Source organism: Alligator sinensis, unplaced genomic scaffold, assembly GCF_000455745.1.
Source record: "Alligator sinensis unplaced genomic scaffold, ASM45574v1 scaffold280_1, whole genome shotgun sequence".
NCBI lineage: Eukaryota > Metazoa > Chordata > Crocodylia > Alligatoridae > Alligator > Alligator sinensis.
Window position 1 is genome coordinate 1432006 of NW_005841835.1, and position 20961 is coordinate 1452966.

The 20961-nt window shown below is 38.7% G+C and overlaps 1 protein-coding gene across 4 annotated transcripts in view; it reads right to left on the minus strand.

Annotated features, from left to right (window-relative positions):
• Positions 1–20961, minus strand: part of YLPM1 (YLP motif containing 1) — a 94728-nt gene that overhangs the window by 44227 nt on the left and 29540 nt on the right. For 3 of the 4 annotated variants that reach the window (XM_025200894.1, XM_025200884.1, XM_025200888.1), the window contains exons 7-19: positions 17106–17217; positions 15582–16047; positions 13812–13904; positions 13251–13434; positions 12944–13089; positions 11475–11629; positions 10742–10804; positions 10062–10181; positions 8974–9150; positions 8595–8678; positions 8262–8345; positions 6657–6743; positions 3105–3156 (exon numbers count right to left, since the gene is read on the minus strand). In XM_025200894.1, the coding sequence (XP_025056679.1) occupies positions 3105–3156; positions 6657–6743; positions 8262–8345; positions 8595–8678; positions 8974–9150; positions 10062–10181; positions 10742–10804; positions 11475–11629; positions 12944–13089; positions 13251–13434; positions 13812–13904; positions 15582–16047; positions 17106–17217 (1823 nt within the window). The remainder of the gene's footprint in view (positions 1–3104; positions 3157–6656; positions 6744–8261; positions 8346–8594; positions 8679–8973; positions 9151–10061; positions 10182–10741; positions 10805–11474; positions 11630–12943; positions 13090–13250; positions 13435–13811; positions 13905–15581; positions 16048–17105; positions 17218–20961) is intronic. The other variant, XM_025200898.1, reaches the window with a different exon arrangement.

Below are 20961 nucleotides of genomic sequence, written 5' to 3' on the forward strand. Positions count from 1 at the left end.
GAGAGGGTCCAGAGGAGGGCCACCCGCATGATCCGGGGGCAGCAGGGCAGACCCTACAGTGAGAGGCTACGGGACCTGAACCTGTTCATCTTCACAAGAGAAGGCTGAGGGGGGACCTTGTGACTGTCTATAAACTCACTAGGGGTGACCAGAAGGGTTTGGGGGAGACCTTGTTTCCCCTAGCGCCCCCCAGGGATAACAAGGAATAACGGCCACAAGTTGTTGGAGAGTAGGTTTAGATTAGACATCCGTAAGAACTACTTCACAGTTAGGGCGGCTAGGATCTGGAACCAACTTCCAAGGGAAGTGGCACTGGCTCCTACCCTGGAGGTCTTTAAGAAGAGGCTTGATGCCTACGTGGCTGGGGTCATTTGAGCCCAGTTTTCCTCCTGCCCGGGCAGGGGGTCGGACATGAAGATCTACAAGGTCCCTTCTGACCCTACTTCTATGATTCTATGAAGCCTATTTGCTAGGATAAGGTTGTAAATGTACTAGACAGGACAACTTCTAAGGAATAACCAAAATGTAAAATGTATATATATGCATTTATTTATTTTTTTATATTTTGGTTATTTTCTGGGAGAAGTTGTCCAGCTCAGCACATTTGTGATACACACATATATACCTATACATATATTACATACCATTCAGTACACACTTTTAAAAAATCACGACTGAAATGGACCCATAGATCTAATTAAGAACAGCCAAGAAATAGAAGCATTACTCAGGAAATCCTAGGATGACTCGCATATAACCATTCTAAGTCTCAGCATGCAAGGTTTTGTTAACTATTGTTGTGGCTGAAAACGTGGCAACCCTGTAGGAAACAACATCCATTACCATGGGAATTAGAGCTATTTTAACAGCATGACACCTTTTTATTGTATGTTTTTATTTTTATTTTTGATAGATTTTCACTGAAAGAGAACTTTTGATGTAGAGGCTACTTGTACGGAAAAATGTTTTAGATATAGGTTCAGTCTGTTGGGGTGAGACCTCTTGGCACCTGGACCTGAGACCTGTGGAATGTTGGTGCCCTTCCTAGTAACTCAGTTCCTGATTGGAGATAGTTACACAAGTTGACTGCACAGGTACTGTCAAAGTTAATGGCTACTAAAGTCATTTTGGTAGAAGTCTGACTCTGCAGTATATTATATATTTATATTTGTATATACTTAGGTTAACTGGTGAGGACCTCTGTATCTTTTTATAGTTTGGATTTATGATTTGCAAAGCATATTTTCACAAGTATAATTTTGCTTAAAATTTTAGTGATATTTGAGATATAGCTTCTTTTTTTTTTTTTTTTTTTTTTTTTTTTAAGTCTGCTAGTTTTTGCTGCACCCCAGTGAGAGATGATATATATAATGAAAGTAAACGTTTAATATGTACCATACACATTTTTGGATTTTGTTTTCAATATTTGCAATAGACACTGGGTGAAGTAACATTATAAATATTCACTGTATGCAATGTGACTTTTCCATTCCTGTCACACACACATCAACAAGAAAGTAAGTTTATTTAAAGTATAAAACCATAAGCAGAAGCAGATCATGTTTTTAACCATGTGCACAATATTCTATACCAAGAAACCATTTCAAACATTTATTCTTAAAAGTTATTATGACAAAACCTAAGGAATTAGTTTGATAGACAAGGATTATGAGCTCTACAGCAAAAATGAACTTGACCCCCTGGGTGTTTTTTTTTTTTCCTTTAACTGTTTGGCTGTTTGATATGCCTTGCACAAGGCTCCTCCTGCTGTGCCAGATGTATTAGGAAGTCAAGACAGTTCCATCAGGAATTAAATGGCTCATCAAAAGAATACAGCAGTAGAAGAAATGGTTCAGCAAAGCAATTAAACAGCAACAGATGAAAGGCTAGTTTATGTAAAAAGGATCCTCTAGCTTCAATTCCATGGTGCAGTTGAGATTTGAAAGCAGGAATAAAGAGCCTGTCTTCCATACCAACACACCAGAAAGTTAAACTGCTGCATGGAGTTTCTTTGAAATCTACATTTTACATCCCCTTTCAAGCATTTATAATTTTATCACAAAGGTGACTGACAGTAATCATTTTAAGCAGGTTATTTCAACAGCCCAGTTTAATACCATGTCTGAAAGAAACGCTGCTACTCAAAAATTGTACATTAACAGAGATGCCTTTGCATACATATATATTCCCTCACCTGGCTGTAGAGAATGCACTTCATCTAATACCTTCTTGTTGATTTTTATCAAAATTATGAATATAATGGGCAATATCTTACAACACAGCAGCATTAATAAGAATGAAAGTGCAGTTAAAATCACCTCCTTCTGGATCCAAGCTACGAAAAGGTCTCAGAATTCTCAAGGAATTTCAACTGAGCAGATAACTATAATTTACACACATCTAAGTCTTTGAATACATGTATTGATGACCAGATCATTGAAAACCAACTTGTGCTGTCCAGCTGACATGGCAATTTTGGAAGACTGAAATCTCTCCGATACTGTTTCCTACTGAACATATTTCCAAGGAGACAAAATGTTCTCAAAGAAGAACATCCCCTCCTTGATTATTAAATTACCTGTATTTTCTTCTTGGCTTAAAAAACTACCAAGGAGGACAGAAATATGACAAGGTCTAGTGTACATGTCTCTATCCCTTCAACTCTTTGCAGTGCATTAGGAAAACAGTATGAAGACTCAAGCAGAAGGGTACACCAGTAAACCACTCCTATAGCCAGCAGGACAACAATAATGTGGTAAAACAGGCCTTTCCATATTGAAATTGTATGCATAAGAAAATAACGTATGTAGTGTGCATAAGAATGTGGTGTAATGTAAACTGACACCATTGCCTTTGTTTATAAGAGGAAATGAATAAAGAATGAAGATACTGTTTCTTTTTTTTAGACAAACTATTTTCTTCAAAAAACTGGAAGAACATCAGTATGGAAATGTCGGCACAGAAGACAAACTGCTGTTTACAGGGAAGAGAAATTTTTTTATGGAGTCAGATATATCTGATAAACAGTATAGGCAAGGAGGCACAGCAAATTAGCATTATACAAATACAGCCAGATACCAATTATAAAAAAAGGAAATACCCACCTAGTTTTGCCTCAGAAGTGTCCATCTCCCATTTGCTTTTCGGAATGTAACCCTAAATCATACACAGAAAGAAGCTCGGAGGATTAGAGACACACACACATTCATATTACTTTTGAACTGGAAACAGCATTATAATGGGAGTTTAAATTATTTCTTTTGGTAAACTACAGTTCTCAGTTATCAGCAAAATGAAACAGGTAATTCAGTACTTCCATACCCATTTTCTATTCATTGCTTTTAGCTGCTCTTGTGCATTGTTACAAGAATGCTTCTCACTACAAAAAGAACTCTAGAATAAGTTTAACATACAGCAACGGTACTAAACTATGTGCACAGATTTGTCATGCTACCTTGCCCTGAGGGCCATAAATTTGAAAGACAACTGATCATGTGTTACAAATAACAAAATAGTCTAAAAATACAGCTGCAAAAAAATACTGTGTGTAGCAATTTGCTCAGGAATCTTTTTCCAAAATAATTTGGTATCTCCAGATTTCCCTGACTATACTTATATTAAAGGAACATACAAGAATTTAGGATATAAATTAATGGAGTACTGAACTAAATAGTTAAATGTGAATTTTTACTAGTTAAAATTAGCTAGTTGGTTTAATCACTGAGATTTAAGCACTAATAAATTGGTATGTTTCAAATGAGAGGTTTTATCATAATTCAAACATTGTTATAATTAATGTTCTACAACTATGTAAGTAACTGAACTAAAATAAGGTTCTCTGGGAAAATCTTATATCTTTTATTAGACCAACTAAACAGCTGGAAAAAAAGTTTGTAGTAAGCTTTTGGGTTTAAAATTCCTTCGTCAGGTTGAGAAAGCATCTGCAGTTGGTATGTGCTCTTCCCAACTGCAGATGCTTCCTCAGCCTGATGAAGGATTTTTAAACCCAAAAGTTTGCTAAGAAAAATTTTTCTAACTATTTAGTTAGTCTAGTAAAAGATATCAGATTTACCCAAAGAACCTTGTTTGCCTATGTCCTTAGACCAACATGGCTACAACCTACACTCCTGAACTAAAATAATGAATTTTATATATAATAAAATGTCTAGAGTTTATTCCATGCAAAACAAAGCAACAGTTTTAAATTGTGCATAACCCATTTGGTTATGTTATTTCATTTTATAGAGACTTTGCTTAATGAGGGTTTATTTATATTATTTATCTATACTCTCTTATATGTTGTTGTTTCAAACTGCTAAATTTAGTATAACATTACCTGTTCAAAGAAGGTTCACATATGTAATCCCCTTTCCCCTCATCATATTGAAATGCATCCTGTATCAGAGACCATATAAGAATTTGGATTTGCTGAAATCTCTTACGGGGGTGCTGACCCCTTTGTTGCAATTCGTAGTCCACAATGATTATGTTAACTCCATGTCTATTTTATTTATTGTCTGGGTCTCGGGAGATTTGCATATAACTTGCACTGTACATGATGAAGACTAGTAGATTAGATTATATCACTCCAGAGCACTATCTTGCTGTTATTTGTTAGTGATATGTACTCTTCCAAAATTGTTGTAAAATTCTACCTTTTATTCCATCATAATTTTAGTGTTGTAAGAGTGATTTTTAGTTTATTACAGATTACATATTTTAATGTACTATAGACAACTTTTAAATCAGATATATATTTTATATAAATGTAGTCAGTCTGTGCTGCAATGTTACACTGTAATTAATAGGAACTTTTACATTAACCATTTTAGTACAACTTTTTATGGACCTCTGTGCTATATAGGCTGATTTTAGCACCATACTAACAAGAACACTAAATTTAAGAAGTCAATACTTTATATCTTTAAGCACAGAAAGGAACGTTTTGTTTTTATCTGAACTATATAAAGAATCCTATAGCTGATATATTAACATAGAAATGACTGTCATGGGGTGAATTTAATGTCCTGTGTATTGGGTGCTGACTCTGCACAGCACCCCCTTCTTCAGTTAGAGGAAAACAAAGATTCAGATTCCATCCTTTAGTACAAAACAGTTGGATTCCCCCGAGGGACATTAGTTAATTGGCAGAAATTCTGACATCTTTTCCAAAGACTTTAAAGAAATGTAAAAAAATGAATGCAAAAGACCCACCAACTGCTCTCAAGATGACAAAAGACATCAAATTCAGTGAATTGTTTCACCTTTCTGTACTAGTCTGGCATACCTGCTTCTGCCATTGGCTATACCAATGAACAGAAGAGATGACCTGCAGCAGATAACTCTGCTTCTTTTTCCTTGACTCCCAAATGGAAAACATTTCCATATGTGGGTTATTTTAATTTGATAATAATTTGTTTAATCTTAACCATCAAACTTTCCTCATAGCTTTAATGTCGTATGTAGTTGTGTGTATTGAATATCAGAACACAAGTCAAACGCAAAGAGAGAGAAAGAGAGAGAGAGAATTTACCCTCAAAAAACTAACAACACAGCTGTCTATTGTAAGTGTTACCTACTTCCAGGCAATAAAAGGATAGCTGCCTTTTTCCTGAAAGCATGGAAAGTGCTGTTAGGTATAATTCTTGACCACACTGTACTTAGTCTTATTCTCTGTTCAAAGAATAAGTTATTAAAGAGAATAAATGAGTCATATTGAAAAAAATGTTTATTAAAATCCACTCAGCTTAAGATTTAGTCTTTAACTTTGTATTTCCTGTCTCTACCTTATTCCATTCCTAAGGAATAGCAAGTTTTTGCCAAGAAAGAAGCTTCGGTGTGCATCACATACAACATTGCTTCCTTTTTATTGCAACTTAGCTCTCCTGTGGTGGAAGCCAGGTTTTTGGCATGCACAATTCATCCAACATTGAGAAGATGCAGCTCAGACCCGAAGGAGTTGCATCTATGTCATAATCAACTGTAGTGGCCTTTTAAGTCTTTAAGGAATAAAAAGCCAGGCCTAACCCCAATTTTTCAGCCTTCAGTAATCTAAATGATATGCCCGCTCAACTCTGAATAATCAATTGCTATTAATAACCAAAGCCAGTGCATCTTCACAGAACATATATGTTTCATACCAAGCCTTCCTAAGAGGTAAAATAGTATCAGAAACTTCTGTAACCACAAAGAACTGCTTAGTCAAATGCAAGCTGAAGTAAACCAAGTTTGCAAACCTCTGATTCCATTCACAGTTTCTATAGGATTTGGTATTTACATCAGATAATCCAGAAGTAACAGGAAGTGTAGGTTTTTCCTTTCCCCCACCTGAAATTTTCAAACCTGAATATTCTTGATAAAAAGACTCAATGGGCTGTAGCTTGTAAATGTGCCAGGGCATGTCACTATACTCCAGTGAGAATACTATTCCTATAGCAAATATATTCATGGATTTTTAAAATCAGTTAAAAATAACACAGCAAGAGCATTGGTGCTAAAGTACTCTCAGATACACACAAGAAACTAATCCCTAAAAACATATGCATTAACATCACATTGTTAGTAACCTCAATTCTCTGCTGTGCCCAGCAATGAGACTTTTTTGTAAGCATTTTAAGAAAAGACAGTTTGTTAGACATGGCTGTCAAGTCTCCTACCAGTTCACTCTCCTCTTCCTCTGCTGCATCTTTCTTATTTTCTTCTTTCTGGTCTTCAATATTTGCATCAAAATCTTCCATTTCCACCTGGTCCAAAACAAAAACAAAGGATTCGGTTGCACTGTTTGATAAAGTATTATGTACTTCACAGAAAAGACCCCAGAACTCAGATAACAGAACATGGAAGAGAACAAACAAATATACTGGTGTTGACACAAATGCCATTCCCCCCACCACAGAAGTATTTCCATTTCAGATTCTCTTCTTGATTCAGAAAAAAATGAATTTGGTGTAGGAAAGTCACAGTAATAGCTTATTGTTCTCGACACACATTTTGCTAATGGATCCTATCAGTAAAATACTTCTCTCATGTTACATACAAACACACGTTTCAAAATGTATATTAATACTCAAAGTCTCAAAAAGGATGCCAAATTCAGAACTTATACACCATCTGGCAAGAACCCATTCTCTAGTTGCCAACATGTCTCTACCAAGCCTATATCTTAAGGCATATGTAGATACTACATGGACAGAGACCTTGAAAAGTAATAAGGTTGAGTATTTTCAGGTACAAGATGATTTCACACCCATAATCAACTTTGCCCATGTATTGCTTCCTATGACCTCTCTCTGCTGATTTCATATACACACACCAAAGTATACATAAATTCACTCAATCTGTTCATAACTCCTCATGCCTTTAATGAAAATGGAATGCACAAATTAAATTAGATTCCAAAATTACATTTGATCCGACTCTTCTTGAGATCTGAGACTTTTGCTCCTCTGAAATTAGTAGTTTCAAGAGCTTTAGTACCTGTAGACTGTAAAATGCATTGCTGACCTCAAGGTTTGTAAGAAACCTTGAGTTTTCAAGAAGTTGCAACTAATAAATCTTGTTTTCTTACTTTGGCAGCCCAAGTGACTAGGGCTATAACAAAAGCTGCTGTGACATCACATGCAACTGTGTTATACTCCAAATATACACAGTTTGTGCACCAATCTATTCTCGGTGTAGTAAAATACCTGTCTAAGACAATTACAAAAGTTAACCCAATAAAGCTATGTTAAAGCAGACTCTGCTGGGAACACAGCATAACAGACATTTCTCTCAAAGATTTCTTCTCCAGCCACATAATATGCTTTTAGACCTTTATTTTCTGTGACAAGATCTCTGGACTTTCCAAAGCAGACCCAGAGGTATCAATGGGTTTCAGAAACTTCATAACCTTTTTCTAGTTTCTGACCTGATTAATCAATCAGATGTAGAGCAGAAATAACCCCTGGCACCTCCTCTGAGAGGGCAACAGTGCTCTTAAATAAGCAGACAACAGCTGTGGAGAGTGAAGTTCTTAACAATAGCCCAAAGAGGCATAAGTATAGGCTCCACAGGAGGAACAGTTAAATACTTCACATTCTTTCTTGTCTGGGAGAGTCATGGGGTAATGTAATGCACTGCTGATTCAACTGGCATTTACTTTGGTACAGTTCCAAATATACTACTGCTTCCTAACATGTGATGACTAGATCTTTCTGCAATTTACATTTGCAATATAAATACAAACATACACTTTCACTGCACTCAATTACAGCAAATCTCACCTCTTCAATAGCAGCATCTTGTAACAGAGAACGAATATCCAAACGCATCATGTGACGTGGTGCAGTTTCCCAGTGATCAGACATCTAAAGAGAGACATACAAAATAAAGCATCTTCTACAACCCAATACAAAGGAAGAATGGAGGGTTCTATGTTCAAGAGTGCAATCAGCAAGAACCACTGGGAAAATGGGCCTATCTTAAAAACAAACCAAACCAAACTTTGGACTACATTTGTTATAAAAGAATAAACTTTTACCACTATTAATGGGCCTGAATGCTGAAAGAAAGGCAACTTCAGTAACCCCTGTGATTCCACATCTTTATACAGTTACCCTATTGATCTCCTTCAGCTTGCGTCCATGAATATTCCTCTTGGAACAAGTCTGGTTATCTGCACTCATTTCAGCTAGATATACCTAGAAAGAGAAACTCAATATTAAACACTGAAAATATACTAGGAAACCAGTAAGTTCACCAAGGTGTTAATAACAGGTGTTATGGCAGTTTTTCCACAAAGTATTTGAGTGGAAGGGTTATAGATGCTGAAGATGTACTTATGAAAATTAGCAAGCCCTTATACCACCACATAATAGTTGGCCTCAAAGAGGGCTTCATGGGTTTCTTTTCATCTATAGAGGACATGGCTTTCAAAAGTCTGGAAACACTGGTTTACAGATGCTATTGAGTATGATTACTTCTTGAACCCGTTACCTCAAAGCCCTTTGTTTTTGCTGCACTCCAGAACTGTTCAAAGTGCCGCACTCTGTCATTGATGGCATCAAGGATAATGAATGGAAAGAAGCCATCATCCAAGGTCTTTTTGAAGGTTTTAAACATGCTCGTGCGGTAGGTCTCTTCCATGTCAGCTTCATATTCATATTCCATCACCTGGGTCCAGGACAAAAACAAATTATAAGAAGGCAGAAAGAACCCTAACATAGGTGCAAATCCAAAATGCTGACATCACAATCTCTGAGTACAGGCAGTCCTTGGACTTATGACACAATTGGTTCCTGAAAACCACATCTTAAGTAGGAATGTCATAACTTGGAACCGATTTTCCTATAGGAACAATGTTATAAATGGGGGATTGGTTCCTGAACCAAGGCCTGATACCCCCTATTTTCAACAAAAATAACCCAGAATTTTGTACTCAGTGAATTCTGGATGAGTAATATAATTACATTAATATATTTATACTGTAAACAGAAATCATATTGATCTGGAAGGACTTCTTTGAGGTGACATTGCTGGACTTTTTGAAGGGCTCTTGGCTGGAGTCTTCTCAGGAGTCTTGGCTGCAGTTTTTTCTGGAGTCTTGTCCACTTTCTTAAACAAAAGCGTCCAAGGAAGTTTGGAGAGATGTTCTCCAGGGAGATGGGCGACGCAGCAAACTCATTCACTTGTGTGGTGTGGCATGGCATCAAGCAGCGTAAAGTCAAAACTGATGCCAGAAAGTTGAAACAGGGTGTCAATTTATAAATGTTGTAAGTGGCATTTGTTGTAACTCAAAACGTCATAAGTTGAGGACTGCCCGTATACAGGAGTAGAAGCAAACTTCTCTCTTCAAGTACATTAAAAATGTTTTTAATATCTCTCTCTCTCTCTCTCTCTCTCCATATTCTCTCATTTGGCTACATATGGAAATGCCTTGCTCAAAAGAAAACAACACAATCTACTATCCCAAAGCAATAGATTTAAACCCTGTTGTAAATACATTATTTCATGCCTCCTTAAAAACAAAAACTCCTCTTCCTTTCTTCAGCAAAGACCTGTGTCAAGAAACAAACTGAGTATACCTTCTTCTTCACTTTTTTCCCTGTATCTGGGTCTCTCTCCTCTTTTTCCACTTCAGTGATGAAATAGTCATCCAGGCTGAGCACTCTGGGTGCAGGCCCTCCGCAGTCTACTTCCTTATCCTGGGAATGAAAAGGATGAGTATAAATTCCATTCTACCATGGGGGACCTCAGAATGCACTGAGCTTTTATCAGTATTCTGTTTAATGCTGAGCAAAAAATAACTGATCCTTTTACAGATTATCACTGCCCTTCTATACTGGAGAGAAATTCCATTTGAAGATAAGGAAGCTAATATAAGTATAGTACCCACTTCAAATATCCTTTAAGTAAATATAGAAGATTCTGGTCCACAGATTGCACACTTACATGGGTAAATGGACACTGAGGCACACCGGAGTGGTGGCCAAAATTTCCGGCTGGAACACACTTAAAGAAATTGGGACGGTTCTGTCCAAGACTAACCTAATACGAACCCTCTGTACAACTTAACTTGACTGAACAGTTCCCTGTCCATACATGTATACCATTAAAGCCAAATTTTCTCTCTCTTTCTTATATAGCACTGGACAAGTCGAAAGGAAAGAAATAGCAGAAGTATGTACACAAAGGCATCTGCTGACATGCTAAGATTTAAGGGCTAAGGAGAGTCTGACAACACAGGAAGCAGCTACTTACTTACCCTGATTAATTTTGCTACATGTGTCTTTCCACTGCCAGGCAATCCCCTCATTATGATAACAATCTGGAACAGAGACCATGTAAAGGGAAAGATGAGCTTTAGTGCTCTATTAAAAGAACCTTCTGAGAACAGGAAATGGTCTTCTCTCTACCAACCAAAATACTCTAGCTCACAACCCTGCATCCCTTGGATACAGATTCAAAAAGCAGTTATAAACCATTTTGCTGGAAACAGTAAAGACCAGAACCTTTGGTCATACAAATCATTGTAGTTCCATTAATCAATCAACTGAATGGTGTAAATCAATGCAGTGTGCCGATTTATACCAACTGAGACTGTCTCTATAATGTAAATTTTAATGGATTTGGGTAAATTAGGTTATTAGGATGAACCCAACTTGACTAAATAATTCCCCAACCACACGTACACACAATACCAACTTTTCTTTCTTCTTTGCATTTCCATGGAAGGCCTCTCAAAGCTCCCCCCAGATTGACCTTCACAGCTTTGTTTGCCCCAATCTCTTTACAGCTACCTTCACTTTGTCTATGATTAATGCACTAGATATCAATCTGCTCCCTTTCAGGGGCTCACAGATTATTTGATGGCCTTGAAGGTGACTAGAACCTGCTTCAGAAACTTGTATACCATAAATGTTAGAAATGTATCAAAATATGGACCATTATACATAGGCTGTTGCTTTCAGAATGGATAGCAACTCCACACTACTCACCCTCTCTGGCCTGCTGTCCCGTCCTGGTAACTTCAAAATATCATCTACATTTTTAGACTCTGGCTTCCTCTCCACTCGTGGGGTAGGGGGAGGCTGGCGGGGTACTGATGGAGCAGAAATGGGCATTCTCTCCTCAGGGTAGTTTCTTCGATCACCTACAAATCCCAGAAATTGTAGACACATTTGCTCAGCCCAGTGAAATCAGAAATCTGTGACTCTCCCATTCTCAATCCAAGGGATTTGAAAAGGCACCAATAATTTCACACTTTGTTTTTGCCTCAGTTATAGTCAGGTTTGTAAAGGAAAAGGTAAAAATTAACTCGTATCGCAAAAACAGAAAATCTGGACTGATGGAAATGTTTCAAAGAGGCAGACTGTCTACTCATATGAGAACAAGACAAATAAAGGATCACCGCAGCAAAAATCTCAGCCACCAATGGTTTCCTCTATACCCTAAGGAAAGCTGTTTATAATCTCTTTAAAATTGTAAAATGGGAGTAATAAAGAACATCTTCTAGGTGGGCTGTGAGGCTTAAACACTGTTTCTAAAACACTTTAATTATCTAAATCTCCTACAGAAGTGTTGAATATAATTGTTGTCTGGAATAAAACACCTGGAATGATCGTCACAATTTTTCTGGCTAATTTATGTTAGTCTGTGACTATTTGTTTCACAGTTCTGCAAACCAGAGGAAATATAGGCAGATACAGTGTGAAATCATATTATTAAAATCCATGGTAAATAATGGGACAGACAAAATCCAAAACAAGTTTAGGTGGTTTTGACAGATTTGTGGTACATATCTGTTGGATTTTCACTTTTGAAAAGTCCAATTTTTTCATAACCCTTTCCTTCCTGCTGCTTAGCAATACTGGAATTAAATCTGCTTTGCCCATGGGAGTAAGACTATGGACAGTGATAAAGACCTAAAATATCATTAAAATGTTAGCATCAGGAGTTAAGCACTATGGCAGTCAACACCAACTAAGGCACTATTTCAACACTGAGGAATTCTGATTACAGGTACCTGTATTACTGATGGGCAAACTAAATGCATTTTTCTAGATCTCATTATCTGAGAAACATACAACCACCAGTACAATAAATTATTCTGATAATCTCCACTAAAATTTACATCTTTACTGAAGGAATTCAAATGATAAAATTAATCTTCCTGTGATCCCATCTCCCTTGTTACCTTTTCCCAATCTTCTACTACGGGGGTTTTCAACCTTTTTTGGCCAGGGTACCCCCAGCGGCTGGTCGAGAAGCGGGGAGTCCCCCAGCAGCTGGTCAACAAGCAGGGGTTGGGGGGCCATGCAGTGTGCAGCATATAACAGCAAAACCAGAAGTGCCAGCAGCTTCTCTGTGCTGCTGCTGCATACCCCGTGGGGCCTTCCAAAGTATCCCCAGGGGTACGCATACCCCCAGTTGAAACCCCCCATGTACTACATTCAAGGAACTGTACCTCCAAACATGGAAGGTCCATGATCATAGGTTGAGCGATCTGGCTTCCTTTCATATGATGGTCTTTCAAAGCTCCCTCGCCTTGTGGAGGGATGATCTTTCTTGTCACGGTAAGACTGCGTCCTTGAAGGTACAGTTGGAGGAACCCTGCCATAAGAGACAGTATTTCTACAATGTTCTAGGATATTTCCTAAGGAGTACATCAAAAACTTGCAGTTTGTGAACCTAAATTGCAAACAGAACTGACTATCTGACAAGCAATACAGCATTAATCATGTGGACATCTCAGCCTGTCCTACATTACATACCTGTCCTCTCGAGGGTGGCGCTCTTTCTCAAATCTCTCACGATCATAATCTCCAGAACTACGGTCTCTGTGCACTTCCCGCTCCCTCTTGAAATCTCGGTGATCTATACTGGAATTGCCTTGACGCTCAAAGTAAGGTTCACGATCTCTTTCTCTGTTGTAACGGTCACGCTGGCCTGGGTGCTCTGAAAAAAGAAAACACAGAAATCTGAATGATAAATATAATCTCCAAACCTTAAAAAGCTCCCAAAAGTACAGGAAAAGCAAACAGGAATATAGAGCACTGAAGTGGAGAGGGGCTCCCATTTAGTAGAAAACCAGTTCCCAACTGTGCCAGTAAAACTGTATTATACAATTGAATTAATGTATTTATAAATCTCCCTCTTGAAGCTAGTTAGATTGCTGGTCCTACAACTGCTACTGGAAGCATACGAATGTTATCCTAATGAACCCCTACAAGAGAGCAGCACACAACCTTTTGCTAGAAAAAGGGACCTCTGGTTTCATATACACCTGTGCTGTCTCCCTACACCTCTCTCAGAGCCATTTCAGAGCTACCCACCTTTAGGGAATGGCTGTCTCTCAGGCAGAGGCTCTGGTCGCAGGGTTATTCTTTCCCCATAGGGAATTTGTTCTACTTTACTGGTGGTAATATCTGATAAAGAAAGTCAACAAGAAAATAATTAAGAACTGCTCAAAACTGTTCCTCAGTTCCTGTCTCATCCAAAGCAATAATATTGTGACATTCAAAAGAGGAAAAGGTAACTTGGCCTCAGTATGCAGAGGTCTACCATATTAAAAAAACGTTACTACATTAATGTTAATCAATGACTACACAGAGGAACGTGCTGGACTATTAATGTATTATTTCCTCATATATGTAACTGTCATTATTTCAATTAAAGATACAGATGTGAATTGAATATATTTCCCAGAATAGCAGTCCAAATGGCAGTCCCTAGCAACACTGCAATTAAAATCTGTGTTTCTGATCCTAGATGTGCATCAGTGAAGGCCAAAGGTGAAACAAACAGGGCTGCAATTAATTATTTTTACTACTGTCCTATTATTAGAGTGGAATTTAACACTGGAAAAGAAATGCAAATTACCTTTAAATGCTCCTAGCTAAAATTCATCAAAAAAATCTGACCTCAGCACTGTATGTTTTAATAATTTTTACTAAAAATACTTAGACTCTGTTGAAGTTATTAAGAGGTAAAAAATAAAATAGTTTAACCAGAAAGGAAGTTTTCAGCATTTTTGTAACTTGCCATATTTGCAATTTTTTAGAAGTTAATTTCTTTAAGACATTCTCACTACAACTAAGGAAACTTGGCACTACTGTATTTTTTCACATATAACACACACCCTATTTTTGGAAGGCCTCAAGAAAGAAAAAAAGATCTTACCTTGGAGGACAGGTAAATACTTAAGATCTAGGGCCTCCAAGACTCAGGGGCCACAGGCAAGGGTTGACACTGGTGGCCAGCCCGATCCAGATGTGCAGTACTGGGGCCATGTGGTAGGGCTTGATTTGACCATGGCAGAGCTGGGTGCTGGGCCCAATCTGATTGTGCAATACTGGGAACTGTGTGGTAGGGCCTGATCTAGGCACGGTGCAACAGGGCTGGGGATACTTGGTGGGTCCAACCCTGTCTGCTGGCTCCAGAGCTGTATGCCAGGTCCAACCCAGCACACAGTCACAAAGCCAGTGCATAGTCTGGCCACAGGCCAATCCAGTGCAGCAGCCAGGTGGCCATGTGTGAGGGAAAAAGAGAGGAGAGGAGAGGAGAGAAGAGAAGAGAAGCAGCAACAACACTGAATTGCCACAGCTCCCAGAGCCATGGCAATTAATGCTGCCACAGCTCTACCCCCACCAAATGCCCAGACCCATGGGGAGCCTTTTCCTCACATACAATGTGAACATATAATTTTCCCCAGCTAGTTTGAAGAAAAAAAGTATGGGTTATGTGTGAGAAAATATAGACTACAATGATATACGGAGCTTTACATGGAAACTGTGGTAAGAGTTTGAGCACACTTTGAGGTAAATATCTCAGAAAATGCCTATATAACAGGGGCGGGCAATTATTTAGGGCGGAGGGCCGTTTACTGAGTTTTGGCAAGCTATCAAGGGCTGCATGACAGGCAGCCAAGGACAGATAGATGTTAATTTTCTAAATTTTTTAGGGGCCCCGCAGGCTGGATAGACTGGCCTGGCGGGTCACATCCAGCCTGCGGGCCGCATTTTGCACACCCCGCCCCCTACATAAGAAGGAACAGGTCCTTTCTAATTAAGTTAACCTATTGGATTAGTTCATCCACTACTCACCTCTGCCATGGCCATAGTCCACAGTCTGCTGAATTAGAGGTGGTTTAGAAATTGATGGCATAACCGAAGAAAGTGATGTTGATACAGATGACAAAAGGGAAGGGTGAACAGAAGATGAGGCTGGTGGTGGCAACCCTGAGTCTGATTTACATAATTCATACTCTAAATTTGCTCCCTTATCTTCATTGGTATCCCAGAGCCCATGGAAAGAATCCTCATCCCAACGTTCCTGTTCCACAGTAGCAAGTGATGGCTTTAGACCTGGAGTCTGACTTGAGGATGCAATTGGAGTAGGAGATGAAGAAAGTGGCCTTGATACGGAGGCAGATGACCTTGTCACTGTGGAAGTAGGCCTGGTCACTGCAGTGGGCTGCCTGAACAGAACTGGTGGCTTTATAATAACAGCAGGAGAAGACGTAATAGGTTGAGATTCTAATGATGTCTCAGATGGATGTTGAGAAGACACCTAGGTACAGAAAGCATTTTTAATAAGAACCTGAAAACTAAGCTTCCCTTATCCCATGAGGATATGGTAACCAAAACCCTCTGTATAACTGTTGCATCCCAGCCAGAAAGGTGCTTTCATAACAGACTCTCACATATTCTCTAACCATAAGCATTTTCAGGTCCACCCATGGGAGGCCACAGCTCAGAGAACACTGATATTCACAGATAGTCTCCTACTGGTGGAAACTGCTCACAAATTCATCCTACACGTTAACTTAAGTTAACGATCAATGAAAGCTTAACTCTTTTATTAATAACTTTACCAAATTATGATCTCTTTAGCCAAGGTTCCTCCAACTTACTCTCAGCTAAGAGTTGCACTTTAAAAGTCTATGAGAAATAACTGCTACTAAAATCATCAAAAAGTCTCAACTAAGACTGATTCTACATTAGTGAATGTGTCCACAGGTGTAGCCAAACAAGTACAAAAACAGTTTACTTGTAATTAGTATATATAAACGAATGAACTATATTCTCCGGTTTGAGAAACCAGATAGAAAAGCACTCCAAAACAGTCAAGAACATTGTTTGTACTTTCTAAACTTGCAGCTAAACTGTTTAAAGCAGCAGTTCAGCAATATCATTGCTAACAATAAAGTTAACTTCTTGATAAAAACAAACTCTGCAGGGCAGCTAGGTTACCCATCTAGCTTTCTTTGTATCAACCCTACCTATAGATAAAGTCATCCTCTGTGCAACTCCCAGCAAAACTTCACCCTTTCTATAGTTAATGCAAGTTCCTTGGCTTACCCAAGAGAAAACCTGCTTTGTGTACAGCTAAAATCTAAATAGAAATCTTGCTGGCTCCTCCTTCATTGAACTGTAAGATCAAAGTATTTTTTCCTCCATCTGGGTTTATATTTATCAAAGTACACTTTTGTGGGGGTTGACTTTAAGTGCTAAAATATAAACGTTTATGGACTACCATCTCATACCTCACTATAAGTAACCAGGAAACCAGGTCCACAATATCTCAACTAAATTAGAGACTCAATCTGATGTGCAGATGTAATTTACCTGATAGGAACCTGGCCTTGGAGTTGTGGTCTGTGATCTAGAAGTCTCATGTGTTGGCAGTTCAGGCTCAGGTACAAACTCTTTCAACTTCTGCATCTGCTCTTTCTGTTCCCTGCACATCAATCACAAAAAGTGTTATCATTCCACAGTTAAATGCTCCTTTACAATTTAGGAAACTAACAAAAACATACTTCAGTAGTACCAACAATGAATATTTACTATTGAACTTTCTATTAAAAAAAAAAAAAAAAAACCACAAACAGCTGATAGCATCCCCAAAGCCAGCCTTCTGAGAGGTGCCTAAGATAACCTGTAGGTTGTCTGGGACAGAACCTTTTTAAAAAAAAATTATTAACCATGTTTACTATAGCAGCGTGAAGGGCCAACCAAGAACGGTGCCCATTGTGCTAAGCAGGTAGAGATAAGAAAGTACCCACTCTACAGCAACTTTTCAGTACCCAGCACAATACAGTCCTTTTCCAAGAACAGGACTCCCAAGTACCACTACTGTTCAAATTACAAGAGTAACTTGGAGCACCCCCCTCAAATCCAGTGCTCCTAGCACTAGCTTTGGAAAAATGAATTGCTGGCAGATTCATAACTATGTGCAGCATATGCTAGAGCTGATATATGCATGATGAGAACAGATCTAAATAAGGGCACCATACCCAAGGTTGTGAAAAGCAAGATTTCTGCTACTCCTCCCGCCTCAAAATATTAGATGCTGTTTTAGTTTCAAACCACTTCCATTGCAACATTTTGCTTAGAATCTGCTCTTTCTGTGTGATCTATACTTTCTGAAGACAAGTGCCCATGTAAGATAGCAAACTCATCTTAAAATATGGCTTGATATAAAAAAGAGCAATTTCCTTAGAATTTTTAAAACTGAGGAAAATATTGTATCTACTCAAATCAAGATGAGGACCCCCCGCATTTGACATGGAGGAAAATAGAAGCCTCATCCTGGATTCAAGTACTGGCCTGGGGCAGGTGGCTACTGCAGCTATAGCTCCAACCCAGGCCTGGAGCCAGAGCTACAACCATCTGTCCACAGCCATGCAGTGCAGGCAGAGGAGAAGGGAGATTGCATGGTGCAAGGTAGGGGAAGCATCAGGCAGACAGTGCAGTATGGGGGACACACAAGGGAGACTGTGTAGCGCCCACTCCAGGCCAGAGCTGGGGGCAAAGCTGCCACTGCCTTACTGGGCTGGAGCCACCATGTATTCCATGCCCTAGGCCAGAGCTACCACATAAGGTAAGGCGGACACATGGAAGGGACAGACACCAGAGAAGGCAAGTGGCAGGCAGAGGGGGCAGGCACCAAGAAGAAGCAAGTGGCAAGGGGATCAGGAATAGACACCAGAAGGATAGGGGGGCAAATAGCAGGAGGGCAGCTGGAGGGGGCAAAGTGCAAGGGTCAGGCTACCTGCCCCTAGAGATGTGAAGGCCTGGACAAAAAAAAAAAAAAGAAAAATTTGGGGGAAAAAACTGGTTTGGGTTTTTGCTGTTTTTTTCTGAGGACTTCTTTTGTTTCTTTCCAAAAAATTGAAAATTTTTGGAAAAATTAAAAAAAACCTCTTATGAAATATTTTCTTTTAGAATGACAAATAAAATGTTTAAGACAAGGTGTTTATATATTGCTACCCTTTACTCCCCCAAAATGTTTTGTAATAACTACGTAATAGGAAAACTTTTACGTAAGACTATCTACAGTATCAGATCATTACAATTCCTGTACACTGAGAACAAGCAGTACAGCACAACTCTCAAATGCAAGAGCAAGATGCATTTCTGCCTCCAGGGGACACTGCCATTTTCACAAAGAGAAGGAAGAAAGATTCAGTCCCTTCCTTGCTTGTGGACTTCCTCTATTGCTGACTTCTGATCTAGAGGTTGGTAGATCTGCCTAGTCAGGAAGACAGGAGCCTCAAAAGACTGGGAGTGGACACTGGCAACAGCATCTATTCAATCCTGTATAGATTAGAAACAAGGAGCTTATTGCCCTGCTTCCTCAAAAGCCTCAGGAGAGGAGACAGAGCAAGTCTAAAGGTTTTGGAGTTGGAAGGAACTTGCTAGCTCCTGGCCCTGTGACCCTGAGATTCACAGAAGTATGGAAGCAGCACAAAGGAGCTGAAAGAAAGTATACTTATTTACTGAAAAGTAAGAGTTTAAATTTATCTGAATTCAGTATATTAAACTATATTTTAGCGGCATTAGTATATTTTCATAACCTATGTAGTTCATAATTGAATTCCTATTAATCTGATGTTTTGTGACAAATCACTCAACCTTAGCAGTGAGGTGAGGCTTGCAGGGCAGGGAAGTTGTTCACAGTTAACTCTGAGGAGGCCTCTCCTCCATTTACTACTAAATTTGTACATGCTGTCGCTTAGTGTTTATATATGCAAGCTAGCCACTAAATTACATTTTTCTTACTTTTTCCCTCAGCAAAATGTTGTGACCAACTTCTAGCATATGGAAGCATTTCCACACTGCAAGTTATTCTGAGAAAAAAAAGTGATTTGCAAATATTGTTGAATGAAATATGCATTTCCAAATGCTACTAGGATGATGAAACACATCCTTGTAAGTGTCCTGCAGACATTAAAAAAATCCTTCCTAGGTGTAAGTGAGAAGGAGGCAGATCACAATGATGAAAGTGTAAATAGCTCTTTCCAACATTCTTGACCCAGAAGTCCTCCTACTGCTGCTGCTTCTATAAAATCAGCATCACAAACGGTTGCCCAATCAACATCCTTAAGTAACCAAATATTGCAACCAACTGTATACAAAAGACTCTCAATAGCTTCATTTGTAGACAAGTTGACACCTGAAGATCACGAAAAAATTGACCAAGCTCTTGCAAGAGCAATATATTCTTCTGGAACGCCATTGTCAATAACTGAAAATGCATACTGGCAAGAAGCTTTTAAATCACTAAGACCATCATACCATTTGCCCAGCAGATATTCTTTGAGCAAGCCTCTTTTAGAGTCAGAATATAAACGTGTAAGGCAATCTGTGCAAGGAAAAATCAACGAAGCACTGTGTCTTGCAGTACTTACAGATGGATGGACAAATGTGCGGGGAGAAGGAATCATAAACTTTGTGATAACAACACCTCAACCAGTTTTTTACAGAAGCACTAAAACAGGAGAGAACAGGCATACTGCAGAGTATATCAGTAGTAAAATATGTGAAGTCCTACAGAAGATTGGGAGTGGTAAAGTATTTGCTATACTGACTGACAATGCAAGTAACATGAAAGCAGCATGGGAGATCATAATGGATAAATATCCACATATTACTGCAATAGGATGTGCATCCCATGGGCTAAACTTGCTTCTTCTTAATGACAGCATGAAGTTGGGCACACTGCAAAAGATCTATAGAAGAGCAAAAGAAGTTATAAAACATGTAAAAGCTACTCATATTGTAGCTGCAGTCTTTAAGAAGAAGCAGGAAGAAAAGAATGCAAAGAATAAAATAGTGACACTCAAACTCTGTAGTAAAATTATATGGGGTCGAGTGGTGATCTCATTTGAAAGTTTATTAAAAAAAACAAAGAAGCTCTTCAAGAAACAGCAATAACTGAGGATCTTAAAGTATCCAGAAGTATAAGAAACACTGTTCTTGATGAGGATGGCTTCTGGGTTCAGCTGCAGAACTCCCTGAAGATACTACAGCCAATTTCTTCAGCAATCACTGCATCCAGTGCACTTTTGTCAGACATTCCTTATCAAATGGCCTAAATAAAATCAACTGCTTTTGAGAATCTAAGTGTATCTCCGCTTACAAGTACAGAAGAAAGAAAAGTGAAAGACTTTATTAACAGATGGGAAGAATTTTGTTGCCA